Source organism: Ascidiella aspersa, chromosome 7, assembly GCF_963924565.1.
Source record: "Ascidiella aspersa chromosome 7, kaAscAspe10.2, whole genome shotgun sequence".
In the NCBI taxonomy this organism is placed as follows: Eukaryota; Metazoa; Chordata; class Ascidiacea; order Phlebobranchia; family Ascidiidae; genus Ascidiella; species Ascidiella aspersa.
Window position 1 is genome coordinate 11495457 of NC_139453.1, and position 12814 is coordinate 11508270.

The window sequence follows — 12814 nt, forward strand, 5'->3', positions numbered from 1 at the left end:
GTTCAGGTCGTGTGAATAGATACTACGCGAAAAAATAAGCTATAAATGCGATTGCATTAGGAATCAGGAGGCATTGTCATTAGGTCGGGACCGCATGTTGTGGCGATTTTTATTGTCTTTACAAACTAGTTCAAAAAAGGATCAAGGCCAGCGGCTTATTAAATTAAAAAAGCAAGACATTTTTTTTTGGATAGGCATTATCGTGGAACAAATCAAGTTGTCTATAAGGATTCGTAGAATCTATTTTTAAATAGCAAATAGTGAAGGGCCCCTAATTAATCGGTGTTTTTTTTAATCGATCCTCGCTTTGCTGTTTTTTTCATATTTTTGCAATTTACTTCATTTTACAATGCCTTTTTTCATATTTTTAGGCATAAAATCGTGATCAGTTAAAATTATTGGGATACAAAACATGATTTGTGAAGAATATATATCACGGATCTCAAAAAAGGTTTTATTTTTTGCGTTCATACAGAAAATGCCATAACTTAGGTTTATTCTTCTGGTTTTTTTTATGTAGACCTGGACAGAAAGTAGCTAAGTACTATATAAAACATTTATTGAAGTTTTTAAATGACCAGACTATGGTCATTTTGAATTAACATTTAGTGTTCCACTGGTTTTTAATAATCTAATTTGTACGAAGTAGTAAGAATATCAAAGCCTATACAGAAGCAAGTGTAATTTTAACGTTTCGAATATCGTCTTTGGATAGTCTATGTTGAAAACGAATAAAGAGTTATTCGAAACGTTTAAATTGCTACCTACCTATGTATGGGATTTGATATTCTTACTACATCTATTTCCTAACTACAACCTTCAACCATTATGCTTAGTAATTTGATCGAACAGTAATACTTGTGGTTGTTCACTGGTAAGAACCTTATCGCACTTTGTATCGTTCTATTTGTATTCCAAGACTGCTTACCCACATAGGACACATATGCTGCCACAGTGCCACATCTTGCAAATCGAAGCTCAAGTCCAACGCATGAGTAGAAGCGATCGAAAATAAGTGACGTAATGCTTCCGCGCGGGCGCTCAACCGTGACGATGTGTTTGGACGACTGCGTTGCCGTAAGCAGCGCAACCTTAGTACAGGTCAGCGAAATTGTTGTAGAGGTCGTACAAAGGTCAAGGAGGGCGCAATTTGAAGTGGTGAACTTTAAATATGTTCAGCAATTACCTGTGTGAGCGGACGACTGATGGCTGTAGAGGGCGTGACGCCTTTTGAAAGCTGCTGTCATGGAAGGTTGTGTTCTTGAACTTAATTTCATATTTAGGAGAATTTACTAAATAGGACGAAACGTGTTTAAAGTCGCTGCTGTTATTTTGGTATTTTATAAGTGGTCGCAGATCAGCTGCAGATGTTGTTTATGTTCTAGTTGTTTTAAAAATTGCTGTACTGCATATTACAAGTCAGGACTTTTGGCTTACAAATCATTACGTTGCTGGATTTGATGTTGAATGCCGACCAACTTTAAATGTATTTTTTGTACAGCGTTACGACCTTCCAGTTTTCGATGTTTTATTCTGTTATATTAAACTGATATATTGTATAAAAATGCGATACTAGGTATTTTATTCCGATACTGACACCCGAAACTTTGCATAAAAATTAATCAAATTGAAAACTGCAAACATAACGCTCTCGGGGTATATGAGCGAAAATTTGCTGTGGGAAGCATAGTTAGTTATGTTGTACTATGTTATTTCAAAACAAAAATCACATTTAAAAACGTAAAATGCCTAGTTTGATTTCCAACAATGTAGGCCTATGACATGTTTCAATGTATTTAGTATGGGACGAGTACGAATACTAGCACTAAGCACCGTGCTGTAATTGCTGCGATCCGACATCATCAGACATCCCAAGTCTACACAGTCAGGAATTGTGTTTCTATATCACGCCAATTAGGTATTTTTTTTGCCTTTTTGTATGTCATTATCGCATGGCTAAATAATTAAATTATCATTTTCTGATGGTCAACAAGAAACCATCAGTGGCTTCTGAAATCTTATTTTTGACATTGCGAATAAAAATAATTTACTGAAACTACACCTCCAGTGAAATGAATCTTTGCAATCCTTACAAATGCAGAAGTAGGCTAATTTTCTCGCTAGTTAAGGTAATATAAATAACGCAAAACATTTTAGCGGTCGAGTGTTGCCAGTTTAATCAGCCAGTGGTTACTTCTGAAGCGCAGAGTGGCAATTAGTCCACTTTCGGTAGTTAGCAATTTGTCCACTGTCGGACGCTACATCCTACAACTGTACATTTCAAGCAGCAATTCGTGTTCAACTTAAGCCTAAATATTTTTTATCGCCCGAGGCGCGCAGAAAAAAATATTTCAGACCTTGCTTTTAAATTGGAGCCAGATTTTTAATAAATTTGTTGGCAAGATCCCTTAATTGGAACTGAATTGGTTGAACTTTAATCAAAAAATTGTCGAACCTATTATCCTCACCACACGCATATCCTTGCATTTTAGTTGGCGCAGTATTTTAGTTGGCGACATTTTTCAACAGTTTCGCTAAGGCTTCCCGTTAAGACGTAAATGTGTGACGTCATCTGTAAACATTTTCATGCGCTCCAGTAAAAATGTTTTAATCGTTAAGAAATTATTCTACTTTCACCCTTGTAATCCAGCTTTTTTACATTTGTTTGTATGAAGATAAGTTTTACAGTTACACAGTGTGTATCTACGCAAACGCGGCAACCCTTGCTATGTATACTGTACGCAAACGCGGCCAGCCTTGCAATACTTCCTTCCAGGCAATTCACACTTTATTATGCACCCGTCAAAATGACAGCGGGGCATTTCAGATGATTCATTAGTTGTGATTAGTTTAGGGGTTGTTATGCTGATTGCTGATGTATGTAAGCGAGGATTGATGAATATTATTGAAAATCGCCATCTCGTTATGTAGCGTCGATATTTAGTTAGTAGGGCAATCGACACGGGCCAGGCTATAGTTTGTACTGCGCCGTTTAAAAGTTTAAATTAATTGACAAAAACTTTGGAGTATAATGGATGGAGGTCGTAATTAGAAGAAGAACAATCAGCAACTCCTTTTTGTCGTTTGTGCAAACTGCAAAGGAAAGCGTTTAAAATTCGCTGGGAAGTTAAATCCGTCGGGATTATTACCTATAGCGAGAAGCGAAAGGAAGCCACACGTTAATTGCTTAGCAGCCGCGTCTATTCTGTTGGGAATACAAATCCAACTTGCATGTAAATCTACAAGGCATAGTGATTCTGATATATTTTTTGACACATAGCTCTAACGATGATTGATGCTATTAAGCTATTAAATATTATGGGGATATATAGTCTATATGAACATAATGTAAAGAGTACCAATGTTTACTTCGCGACACTGTACGAATCTACTACATTTATATAGCCAACACATGCTTAAGAACATTTTGACAAATAAAGTATTAGGTCGTTATCCAATGTGAAGCTTGCGTGGCAACTTTACCTGAATCTACCTAGCTGTATTTTTAGCTTTCATGTAGCGAAATGTTAAGTATTGTCCATTTTGTTATCAATGTACTATTGGGTTAGCTCGATTTAGTGTGAGATTAGCATTGGCGGTTTCGGCATTTTTTATCTGTGCTCCCTGTGTTGATTGAACTCAGAATTATGGTTTTGTTCACCTTGGATTTCCACTCACTTTTAGGCATAGTAAGTATATTTTATAGACAGCCTTTTATCGACAGCGTTACTTTTTATAGATAGCCCTAAAAATGCTTTGACTATACCTTTAAGACAAAACGTCAACCTGCGTAAAGTTTGTCCTAAATAGACACCGTATGTTACAGTTTATAATTATATCGTTTTCAGTGGTAAAAACAATATCCGATTACTAACGGCTAACGCGTTCCTTTGTGTTCATTCGTACCTGCGCATCCGTGTTCATTTGTAGTCCTATTAAACCCCTCACCCTTTCAACTTATCCTAACCAACCTATCTTTCGAACAGCAACCAATTGGCACAAGGGAATTGTAAAAAAAATGACTTAAAAACCTTGGCGAAACGGAAAAATCGCGCGAAACCCGTGAGCAAGAAAGCAGGACGAAAGGGCTTGGGAAGGATGAAGGTGATATGCGCCGGGTTCCCAAAAACCGGCACCAAGACGCTGGCGTGCGCCTTCGACGAGCTAGGCCTGGTGGTGTTCGACTACATCGATAACTTCTGGCACCTGGACAGCGAGTGGAATGCTGTGATGACTCACGACGTCGTAAGCCCGGAGCATTTCCGGCGCATGTTCCAAGGCGTGGACGCGGTTTGCGACTTCCCGTCCTGCTTCTTCTGGGAGGAGCTGCACGCCGCCTTTCCCGACGCCAAGGTAAATTCATCCCTCCGAGAAGGAAAAATGTAGAGATTGTCACACTTTTTCTGGCGAGTTAAAAAAATGCTTGGAAAGTTGAAAATTTCAAAATTTATATCCACTGTGGCATGTTTTCCACCTTTTGTCAAAATTTGTCGATTTTCCACAATTTCTGTCGACCGTTAAAGCGTATTGTGGTTAGACGCAAACCGGCGTTGGAAGCTTGGCTATAGGGTTCCGCACGATTTTCGTTACGCTTTGATACTGAATGGCGAGGCCCTGCCGAAAGGCACCTGGGTAAGGTACACGGTACCATCATAATCGATAGACTAAACAGGGTGACTCATTTTCAAGTTCGAGCGCTTGCAGATGCACTTCCAGGTATTTTTCTGAAATTTACGTGGGCAACATAACGCTTGACTAAAAAACTTCGGCGCCAGAAATTCATACAAAAATAGATGAGTACTGGGGATCCACAGTAACAAAATAGCTGCGAAGTTTAGAATAACTGTTTAAAAAATACATTTCGACTATAGTTAGATGTGACTACATTGAGATCGCATTACTATAGTTTGGAAATAAATGTTACTAAAAATGACAACAAAAATGACGATAATTACTGAAAGCAGATGTTCTTGGGACTATTTTGGCATGAATGAAGTCATTCATTTTATAAGTTGTACAAAAGTGTATAGACGCCGCTAATAACTTTATCAGTATCTTTTGTCGTTAAATAAATGACTCTCAGTTACGCCTTATCAAATTACTGACTTTACTTTTTTACTGACTTTACACATTCCTTAAAATCGAAACTTTCTCGTCCGGCAAAAATTTCTCGCAAAACTTGCCGCTTCTTTAAACTAACTAAAATATGTCTTCCAACATCCGTTTAATCCTCGCAGATCGTTTTAAGCCTGCGTGAAGACGAAGACGAAGATGATTGGTGGAAGAGTATGAGAAGACAGGTGCTCAAGCTGGACAACGTCCTCTTCCGACTTATTCTGGCCGTAACTCCGACTGGAAGCAGGATGCTGGGATTCATGAGGAATATCGGTGAGGAGAAATGTCTTGCAGTGCATGGGCTTACATTGAGACGGCAATTGAAGGAAGGTGTTGAAGGCGTTTGAAAGTGTGACTAATAGGGCATAATTTGACTGTATTTACCTTTTTTGCGATTAATTTGTGTAAGATTTTTGTGTCTGAGGTTTTACCTTCACTTTTTTATCCGATATTTGTTCAACAATCGGTTAAGAAAACGCATTAAAAGGCTTTAAAACATTTAACGGACAATTTCGTTTTTGTTTTAAATTTTTCATTCAATTTATAGTTTTGCATTTTCTGAAAATTACAAATGGGTATTTTTTTCCACTACCTTGACATTATCCGAGTTTGTATTTAAATCTTTGTGCTGTATAACTTATATATAAAGTTAAAACGACGTTTCTACGGGTATCATATTAATAAACAACACGTTTAGGGTAAATCATATCCGCACAAAAATTAGCCCAACTAATTTGCAAGAAGCTTTTTGTGTTGCTTTTAAAAACGATATTAAAACAAATATGTCATCGTATGCCGAATCGAATTTCCCCTTTTAACTTTATTTAATATATTTTTAGGCCACTTGGGCAACTCTCTGGCACTGACGTGTTTTGTCGAAACGAATATTTTTGCCTGACCCGCTGAAACTTTTGAATGCAAATTTAACGAAGCTGTATGAACCTCATTCTAAGCGAGCAAATAAGCAATAGCGTATCTGTGGAAAATCGCAAATGCCTAATATTTGGTCTGAGCTGCGGGGTAGCCGTGTTGCAGTAATGCCCAAAATATCCTGTGGGGTTAATGTGGATTTTCGAGTGTTGGGTTTCGAAAATCCCAGCTTTACTATGGTTATACCACTAACGCGAGCTTTTCTTACTTGTAAAGCAATGTACATCCCGTTAAAAATCCATAAAGGCCCATATGCAAACTCAGGATTTGTCTTACGTAGTGCTGTGTTTGCGGAAGATCAAGGACAGAGCAACTGGTGAACCGTGTGGTATTTGCCTTCCAACAGGTTTAAAAGTTCAATGAACTGGGTCACAGCGAGCGATTTGTCTTGCTAAAGTTTCACGATGAAATGGAACGCTATACCTTGTCTGCGCGGTTGAGCTGCCAAAACTTTTGCCAAACTCGCATGCATTCCTGGAATGCTTGTTTTGTCGCTTAGCCTTTCCGGATGTCCCTACAGGGTTTTTGACTTTCCAGTTCTTGTTATATATGTATACTGGTTGTATGTTCCAAAATAATTGAGCTAAAAACTCAACAAAGGAATTCGGTTAACCGGTTGATTTAAAAGTTTAGTTTATGAGAAAACATCATCAATGTTAAAAAATAAAATTTGGGATAAAAAACAATGTTTCTCAAACGTTTTTTGCGGCGACCCAAATGTTAAGCGTTAGCATAACAGCGAGGCTTTGGCGACCCAATTTTCTACAATAAACTTGTAAGCGAAAAACATAAGACATTAGGATTCGTAAGTTGGATTTTAATTAATATGATCCATGTCTTTGTTTTCTCAACAAATCTAGCCGTAGAAAACTATTACAGTCGGCGACCAAACTAGGTCAAACGGGGACCCAATTGGTTGCGATACATGGGTGAAAAACATTGGGTTAAAAGAATATATCGTGATGAGACCATTCCACATCATTGTATTCCGTCGAATGCCAACCGTTGGTTTATCCTCCATGTTGTAAAAGCCTTTTATATGGTATTCTATAACAGTAAAACATAACGGCAAAGGCCTTATGTCGTCGTGTTAGCGGCAGGATGCTACCTTGCATATATTGTCAATCACAGTTTTACGCCATATATTTACATTATGAAGCTGTTACTGTCCCTGATTAGCCTATGCGTAAATTCGAGCATTTACTAACTAAAGTTTGTATTTACAGGACGCGTGGTGTTCGGACAGAGACCAATGTCAAGATGGAGGCCTGTCGAGTACAACGAAGCCTTGATGCGAAAATCCTACAGAAGGCACAACAGCCACGTACTTAAGGTAGGATTTACTTGGCAAAGAGGGTAATGGAGGCTAATCCAGTACAGCGCTTACTGAAACACGAACCATGTTGTCGAAATGTTAAAGAATTTGTAAGCGATTTGCTTTCTTATTCGAAAACCCTAAAACGTGTTTGCGTAATTTAAGTTATTTTGAAGCAGATTAATTAAAACGAGAACGGGGTAATTATTTGTAAGATTGACCTTGCAATCAAGTAAGTAAGGATTGCTGTTATGTGAGCCTAATATAAATATACTGTATAGGCCTTAAAATATGATAATAAGCATAATAAACCCTTTATTACAGCGGTTCAAACTGGGCGCCGCTAGACATTTCCACCAGCGCCGTAAAAGCATGTTAATGTTGTTGCGTATAACGCGGTTCTGCAAATGTTATGTTTTTTCACATTTTTAAAACTTTAAATTTGCAACTTTTGTTTCATTACGGCGCCGCGAGTGATGATAAGTTTTCAAACGGCGCCGTCAACAAACTTTTGAGCCGCTTCGATATAGGGTTTATCCTTTAGTATACCGCTATAGAAGGGTGTCCAACTCAAACATGCCGGCGTGCCAATTTTTATCTTATAACTTCTTGCCGTGCCAAAGTTTCGTAACCAAACCAATTCTTTTTAATCATAAAATCGCTCCTTTACCAAAATCAAAAACGTTTATTTAAACTTGAAACACTGTGTAGTAGAAATGCGCATTACTGTATCTAAGTGTACGTCGGTGAGCTAACTATTGTAACTTCACACCAAGCTATATAATTATGTTAATGCTAGCCTCCAGCCCTTCACCACAGTACAATGGTATCTTATCAGATGTAATTGTTAGATGTCGCAATTGCCGCGATTGTTTTATATTGTGAACAAACAATGGCAATTAGCTGTATATCAAATTTAGTATTTTTTGACAATTGACTGAATAACAAATTGTATTTTTTTTGACAATTGACAAAATAACAATTTTCGTGTTTTTTGGGGGGCTCGGGTGCCATTTTTTATTATGTCGCGTGCCAAATGTGTGTGCCAGTTGTTGGACACCCCTGGGCTATATGATATCGCACAACGAAGTTTACGAAAACTAGGGAGCTATAGTAGTAAATTCTTTGAGCATTCTTGCAAGACCAATCCGCTTATTATCTGTTAAGACCCTATCGAATATCTGCCCCAGTACAAACAAAGTGCCTTAACCTGGTTGTTTGGGCGCTTGCCCCAACCATGAAATCAAAACAGCATGTTATTTGGGCAGTTGTTCGCAACTCGGCTTACGGCTACACTAATTTGAATAAAGTTAAAAACGTGAATATCAAAATAAATATTTGTTTTCAATAATTTAAAAAATAAAACTTGAAGTTTATATTTTAGGGTTCAAAGTCGATTTCAGTTTTTGGATTACCTTGTCGTTCAAGCAAACAAATAACAAATATTGGAGACTGAAATAAATCAGGGGGGGGGGGCATGTTAAAAAGTTTGTTATACTTTGTTTAAGGCATAATGTTTGACGTTATTTTAAAGACGTTAAAAAACGATATAGACGAAAGAGTCAAATTGTAAATATAAAATAAAGTAAATTTATTTTACATTGAAAAAACTGTTGCTGACGAGATGCACAATTCTACCTACTTCGGTTGTGTACAACCCGGTTTACCGATTCTACTTAATGAGAACTCATTATATGTTCATCAAACGCGCAAAGGAGTTTGTTGCATACCAAATATTATTCGTAATCTCTTGCACCACCACGCGGAATTTGTTTGTAAATTAACCCAACACTAAGTGGCAGAAGAGTTTTTTACTGAAACATGGCCAGTTACACAAAAGGTTTTTAGTATAGAATATAAACTGTACGACAGTCCCGATTGCCCGTCGAACCAATACTTTTTGGGTTGTTTATTTTTTTCGGTTTTCACCAATTATATTGATGTAATTCCATACAAACTATTATACTACAAGGCCTCGTTGTTCAGCGCTCCCATTTGGAAATGTTACAGTGGCTCTTTAGTATGTTTTTCTGGAATTGGCATGCACCGTAGCGTAGTAGAATATAAGAGTACCCAAATGCGTTTACATGGAATCAACGACTTACCACAATTGCCTCAAAATAAGTCTTAAAACTTTTCTTTATTTCTGTAGTTTTTTGTTTGATTTCCCTATGTAAAACTCGTATGCCAACTGAACGAAGTACCCGACCCATCAGCTGTTTTTACTATGGACGTCGTCGTCGTCATAGATAAATAAAACTATCGAAGAGTGAAAAGTACGAATAAAGACAATTACAAAAATTGCTAAAAACGTACAATGCGTAACAAAGTACGGATAAATATAATTAATAACATGGGGGTAAACATTGGTGATAAATATAATTTAAAAAAAGAGTAAAAAATTACCCATAAAGAAATAAAAGAGTATAATAAAAACGAATAAGAAAAATAGTACAAAAAACTACGGATAAAAAGTATAAACAAATGGAATAAGTCAGAGAGAATGAAAGAATCAGACAGAGAGAATAAAAAAATACCAAACAAAGTACCACTAAAGTCAATTATAAACATATTGCAAAAAGTACGAAATTTTATTTTTAAAAATAGCTTCGTGTTACAGGCCGCGCCCAAGGACAAGCTGCTGGTGTACAAGTGCTCGCAGGGCTGGAAGCCACTCTGCGAGTTCCTCGACCTTCCACTGCCCAACGCAGCCTTCCCGCACAAAAACGTTCGCGGCAACATAATCGAGGAGGCTCTCAAAAGCCACCCCTTCATGAGGAAGATGAAACTGGAGCTGGTGGCCGTTACCACCCTCGTGGTCGGCACCGTCGTCGCCCTGGCCTCCTTCCAGTGCTGTCGGTGGCGTAGTTTCGGGTGGTGACGACGTTGTCGTGACGTACTCGCCGTCAGATGCCAGTAGCTCGAAAACAGTCGATTTCTGTCGGGTTAATGCACGAGTTGTTTTCACCTTGTTCCGTGCGCCGCTTTTAAGCAAGAATATAGTATATTGGCCCTCTAAATAGCCTTACTACTTCACAACGCACGCGCATAGACCGATAAAGCAGGTTTTTAGCTTTTTTCTATTTGCGTTTTTCTAACGACCTATACGCAGCATATGAATGATAATAGTCGTTTTCTTGTTTTTGTTTGTTCCTCAACGCTTTGTTTTGTGTGTTAAGAAAGTGAACGACACCTTTCTTGTCAGTATCATTTGCATGCAATTTTGCATGACGATTGTTATTTCGTGTAGAAAATATTAGCGACGATTAGTGCTTTTTGTAATGCCTAAAATGACCTACAAAATAATGGACACCGTTGTTTTTAGTAGTTTCTAGTAGCAAACCTAAAATATCATTGAAAATGGATACAGTACCTCTTTTTTTTTACAGAAAACCCCCACAAAGAACGCTGTGTTTGTTTACTGTTGTCTTTTGTTCGCTTGTAATAAAGTACCATTATATATTTTTATTACATTTTTATGATTATATATGTATTACCAATTACCATTCCAAAACTAAACCGTGAAGAGCAAAAGTAAACCGTTAAAAAGGAACAAAAACAACCTTGATTTTAGTTTTTACTACGAATATTCACATTTTCTTAGGTAAAGTTTGTTTGCAAAAAGAGATAAATCGCATTTCGGAACAGTATGTCATTTTGATTCATCGGGAATATGCATCGCTGTTCAATTTAGCTTAGGCTACAAAATAACTAAATTTAAAACTTCGCTAACACGTTAAAATAAGAAAAGAGCCAAAAAAGCCAACCTTTTGGCTTGAAGCGCATCCAGAAAAAAAAACGTATTACTGGAGCATTTTAATAAACAACAAGAATCCTAACTTGACAATACTAGTTGTAATATAGTAGATAATTCAGCTGAACATATTGTTGTGGTAAAAGAGATTATTCGTTTTGGCAGTGTAAGTATATTCAGTGCATCCAAGATAAATGCCATATTTATCTGTTTGTGAACCGATAAATTAAATAAAGACGAGTTTTCTCGCCCCAACTTATTTATTTGGCGATTTCATTTGTGACAAATATTCGGAATACAATAAATCCTTTATTGACTCGCATATTCACCCGGGAATTTGACGGGCAACAATGGGCCTCTTTGGTTACACATTTCTGACGTCCCCTATGACGCTTTTTTGGCGTCATACTTAAATGACCCAAAAAATGCTGGATCTGGTGACAGTTGAAATGTTCCAATTTTAAATTGAAAATGTGGTAACCCCAACCATAAAGTTTTTAGTTGTCTAACCATCGTGTACTAAGTCTCTATAATTCTATTATGAAAAAAATATTTTCCAAAATTCCAAAACGTTCTCCGTACACTTATGAATCTTTCAATGTATCACGGACCACGGTATTAAAGGAGAATCACTGTTATAAAACAAGTGTCCCCCTCCAGCCCCATGTGAGCCTTGAACTGAGGCTTATCTATCATTCCCTTTGAACTAGCTTTGTTTAGACCAAATAATAGTCCAAACTATTTTTATTTAATTTGTTTCAAAAAAATAAATTAAAAAGCATTTTTAAATTGCAGGAGTACGCGTTGCTATTGATCTCAGATTGCGAAAGGACGAAATTTAGCCTAAACTTTCGTTAAACACTTCAAAAAAGAAAAGCAAAGTTCAACAACCTCTCCGTAATTAATAACCCTTATGTTCCTGTCGGCAAGATTAAAACAGAATATTTTACATCGACCGGTCCATCGCGCACATTCGGTTTTATGGGTGTCAAAAGCAAACTCAAGTTTCTAGTAACGAGGCCGTTGGAATGAGTGGCTTAGTGGCTTTATGATCTCTTTTTTAGTCATAAACTGCTTCTAACGACTCTGGAATTGTTTTATGTCCTTCGGCGACCGTTGTTTTAAGGTGAGGCAAAAGGTTGTTAACCCCATATTGTCGGCGAGTGGCTTTCAAAGTTTTCCAAAACCCCATTAAAAAGGCTGGGGTAAACGTTTGTAATATCGCCCGCTGTTAGATTTACCAAAACTTTCCGTAGCCCCATGGTCGTTCGCCAGTCATGCCGTAAATGGCTCTTGTGATATTCGTATATTATTTGAACACAACGCTGATATTAATGACGTTGGTCGTTGTATCATAAAGTTCTTGGGTCGACATACGCTTTATATCCAGTGGTATTTTAAGATAAAATATCTCTGGAAAGCCATTTGCGGAAGAGCTTTGCAGATTTCTTGTCACGGTAGTATTAAGAATCACTGCAAAAAAATCAAGATTTTTTTTGTTTTCTGGTCAAATTATCTAAAAACGATTAAGTTAGATAGACCGTCTATCTATAGCGCTCTAGGCAGACGTAATGTAATAGAGAAAAAACAAATTTCAAATAAATGCAATTAAATATATCTCGCCGTGACATTTTAAACACAATACACTTACAACTAGAATCAGTGATACACCCAATCTTGGTATCCTGGTAACATATGCC

General features: G+C 37.3%; 1 protein-coding gene across 1 annotated transcript; it reads left to right on the top strand.

Moving 5' to 3' along the window:
- Positions 1 to 3522: 3522 nt before the first annotated feature.
- On the top strand, positions 3523 to 10809 carry LOC146137788 (uncharacterized). Its single transcript, XM_083394101.1, has 4 exons — positions 3523 to 4353; positions 5238 to 5388; positions 7272 to 7378; positions 9981 to 10809. Exons 1-4 carry the CDS (start codon positions 4099 to 4101, stop codon positions 10239 to 10241), a joined length of 774 nt encoding a protein of 257 aa, XP_083250227.1. The 5' UTR covers positions 3523 to 4098; the 3' UTR covers positions 10242 to 10809.
- Positions 10810 to 12814: the final 2005 nt, after the last annotated feature.

Bases quoted from the DNA above. Each gene is read 5' to 3' on its own strand.
- LOC146137788 (XM_083394101.1), top strand. From the start codon at position 4,099: ATGAAGGTGATATGCGCCGGGTTCCCAAAAACCGGCACCAAGACGCTG. The intron at 4,354-5,237 runs GTAAATTCATCC...TAATCCTCGCAG, and splicing joins CCGCCTTTCCCGACGCCAAG to ATCGTTTTAAGCCTGCGTGA. The intron at 5,389-7,271 runs GTGAGGAGAAAT...TTGTATTTACAG, and splicing joins GGGATTCATGAGGAATATCG to GACGCGTGGTGTTCGGACAG.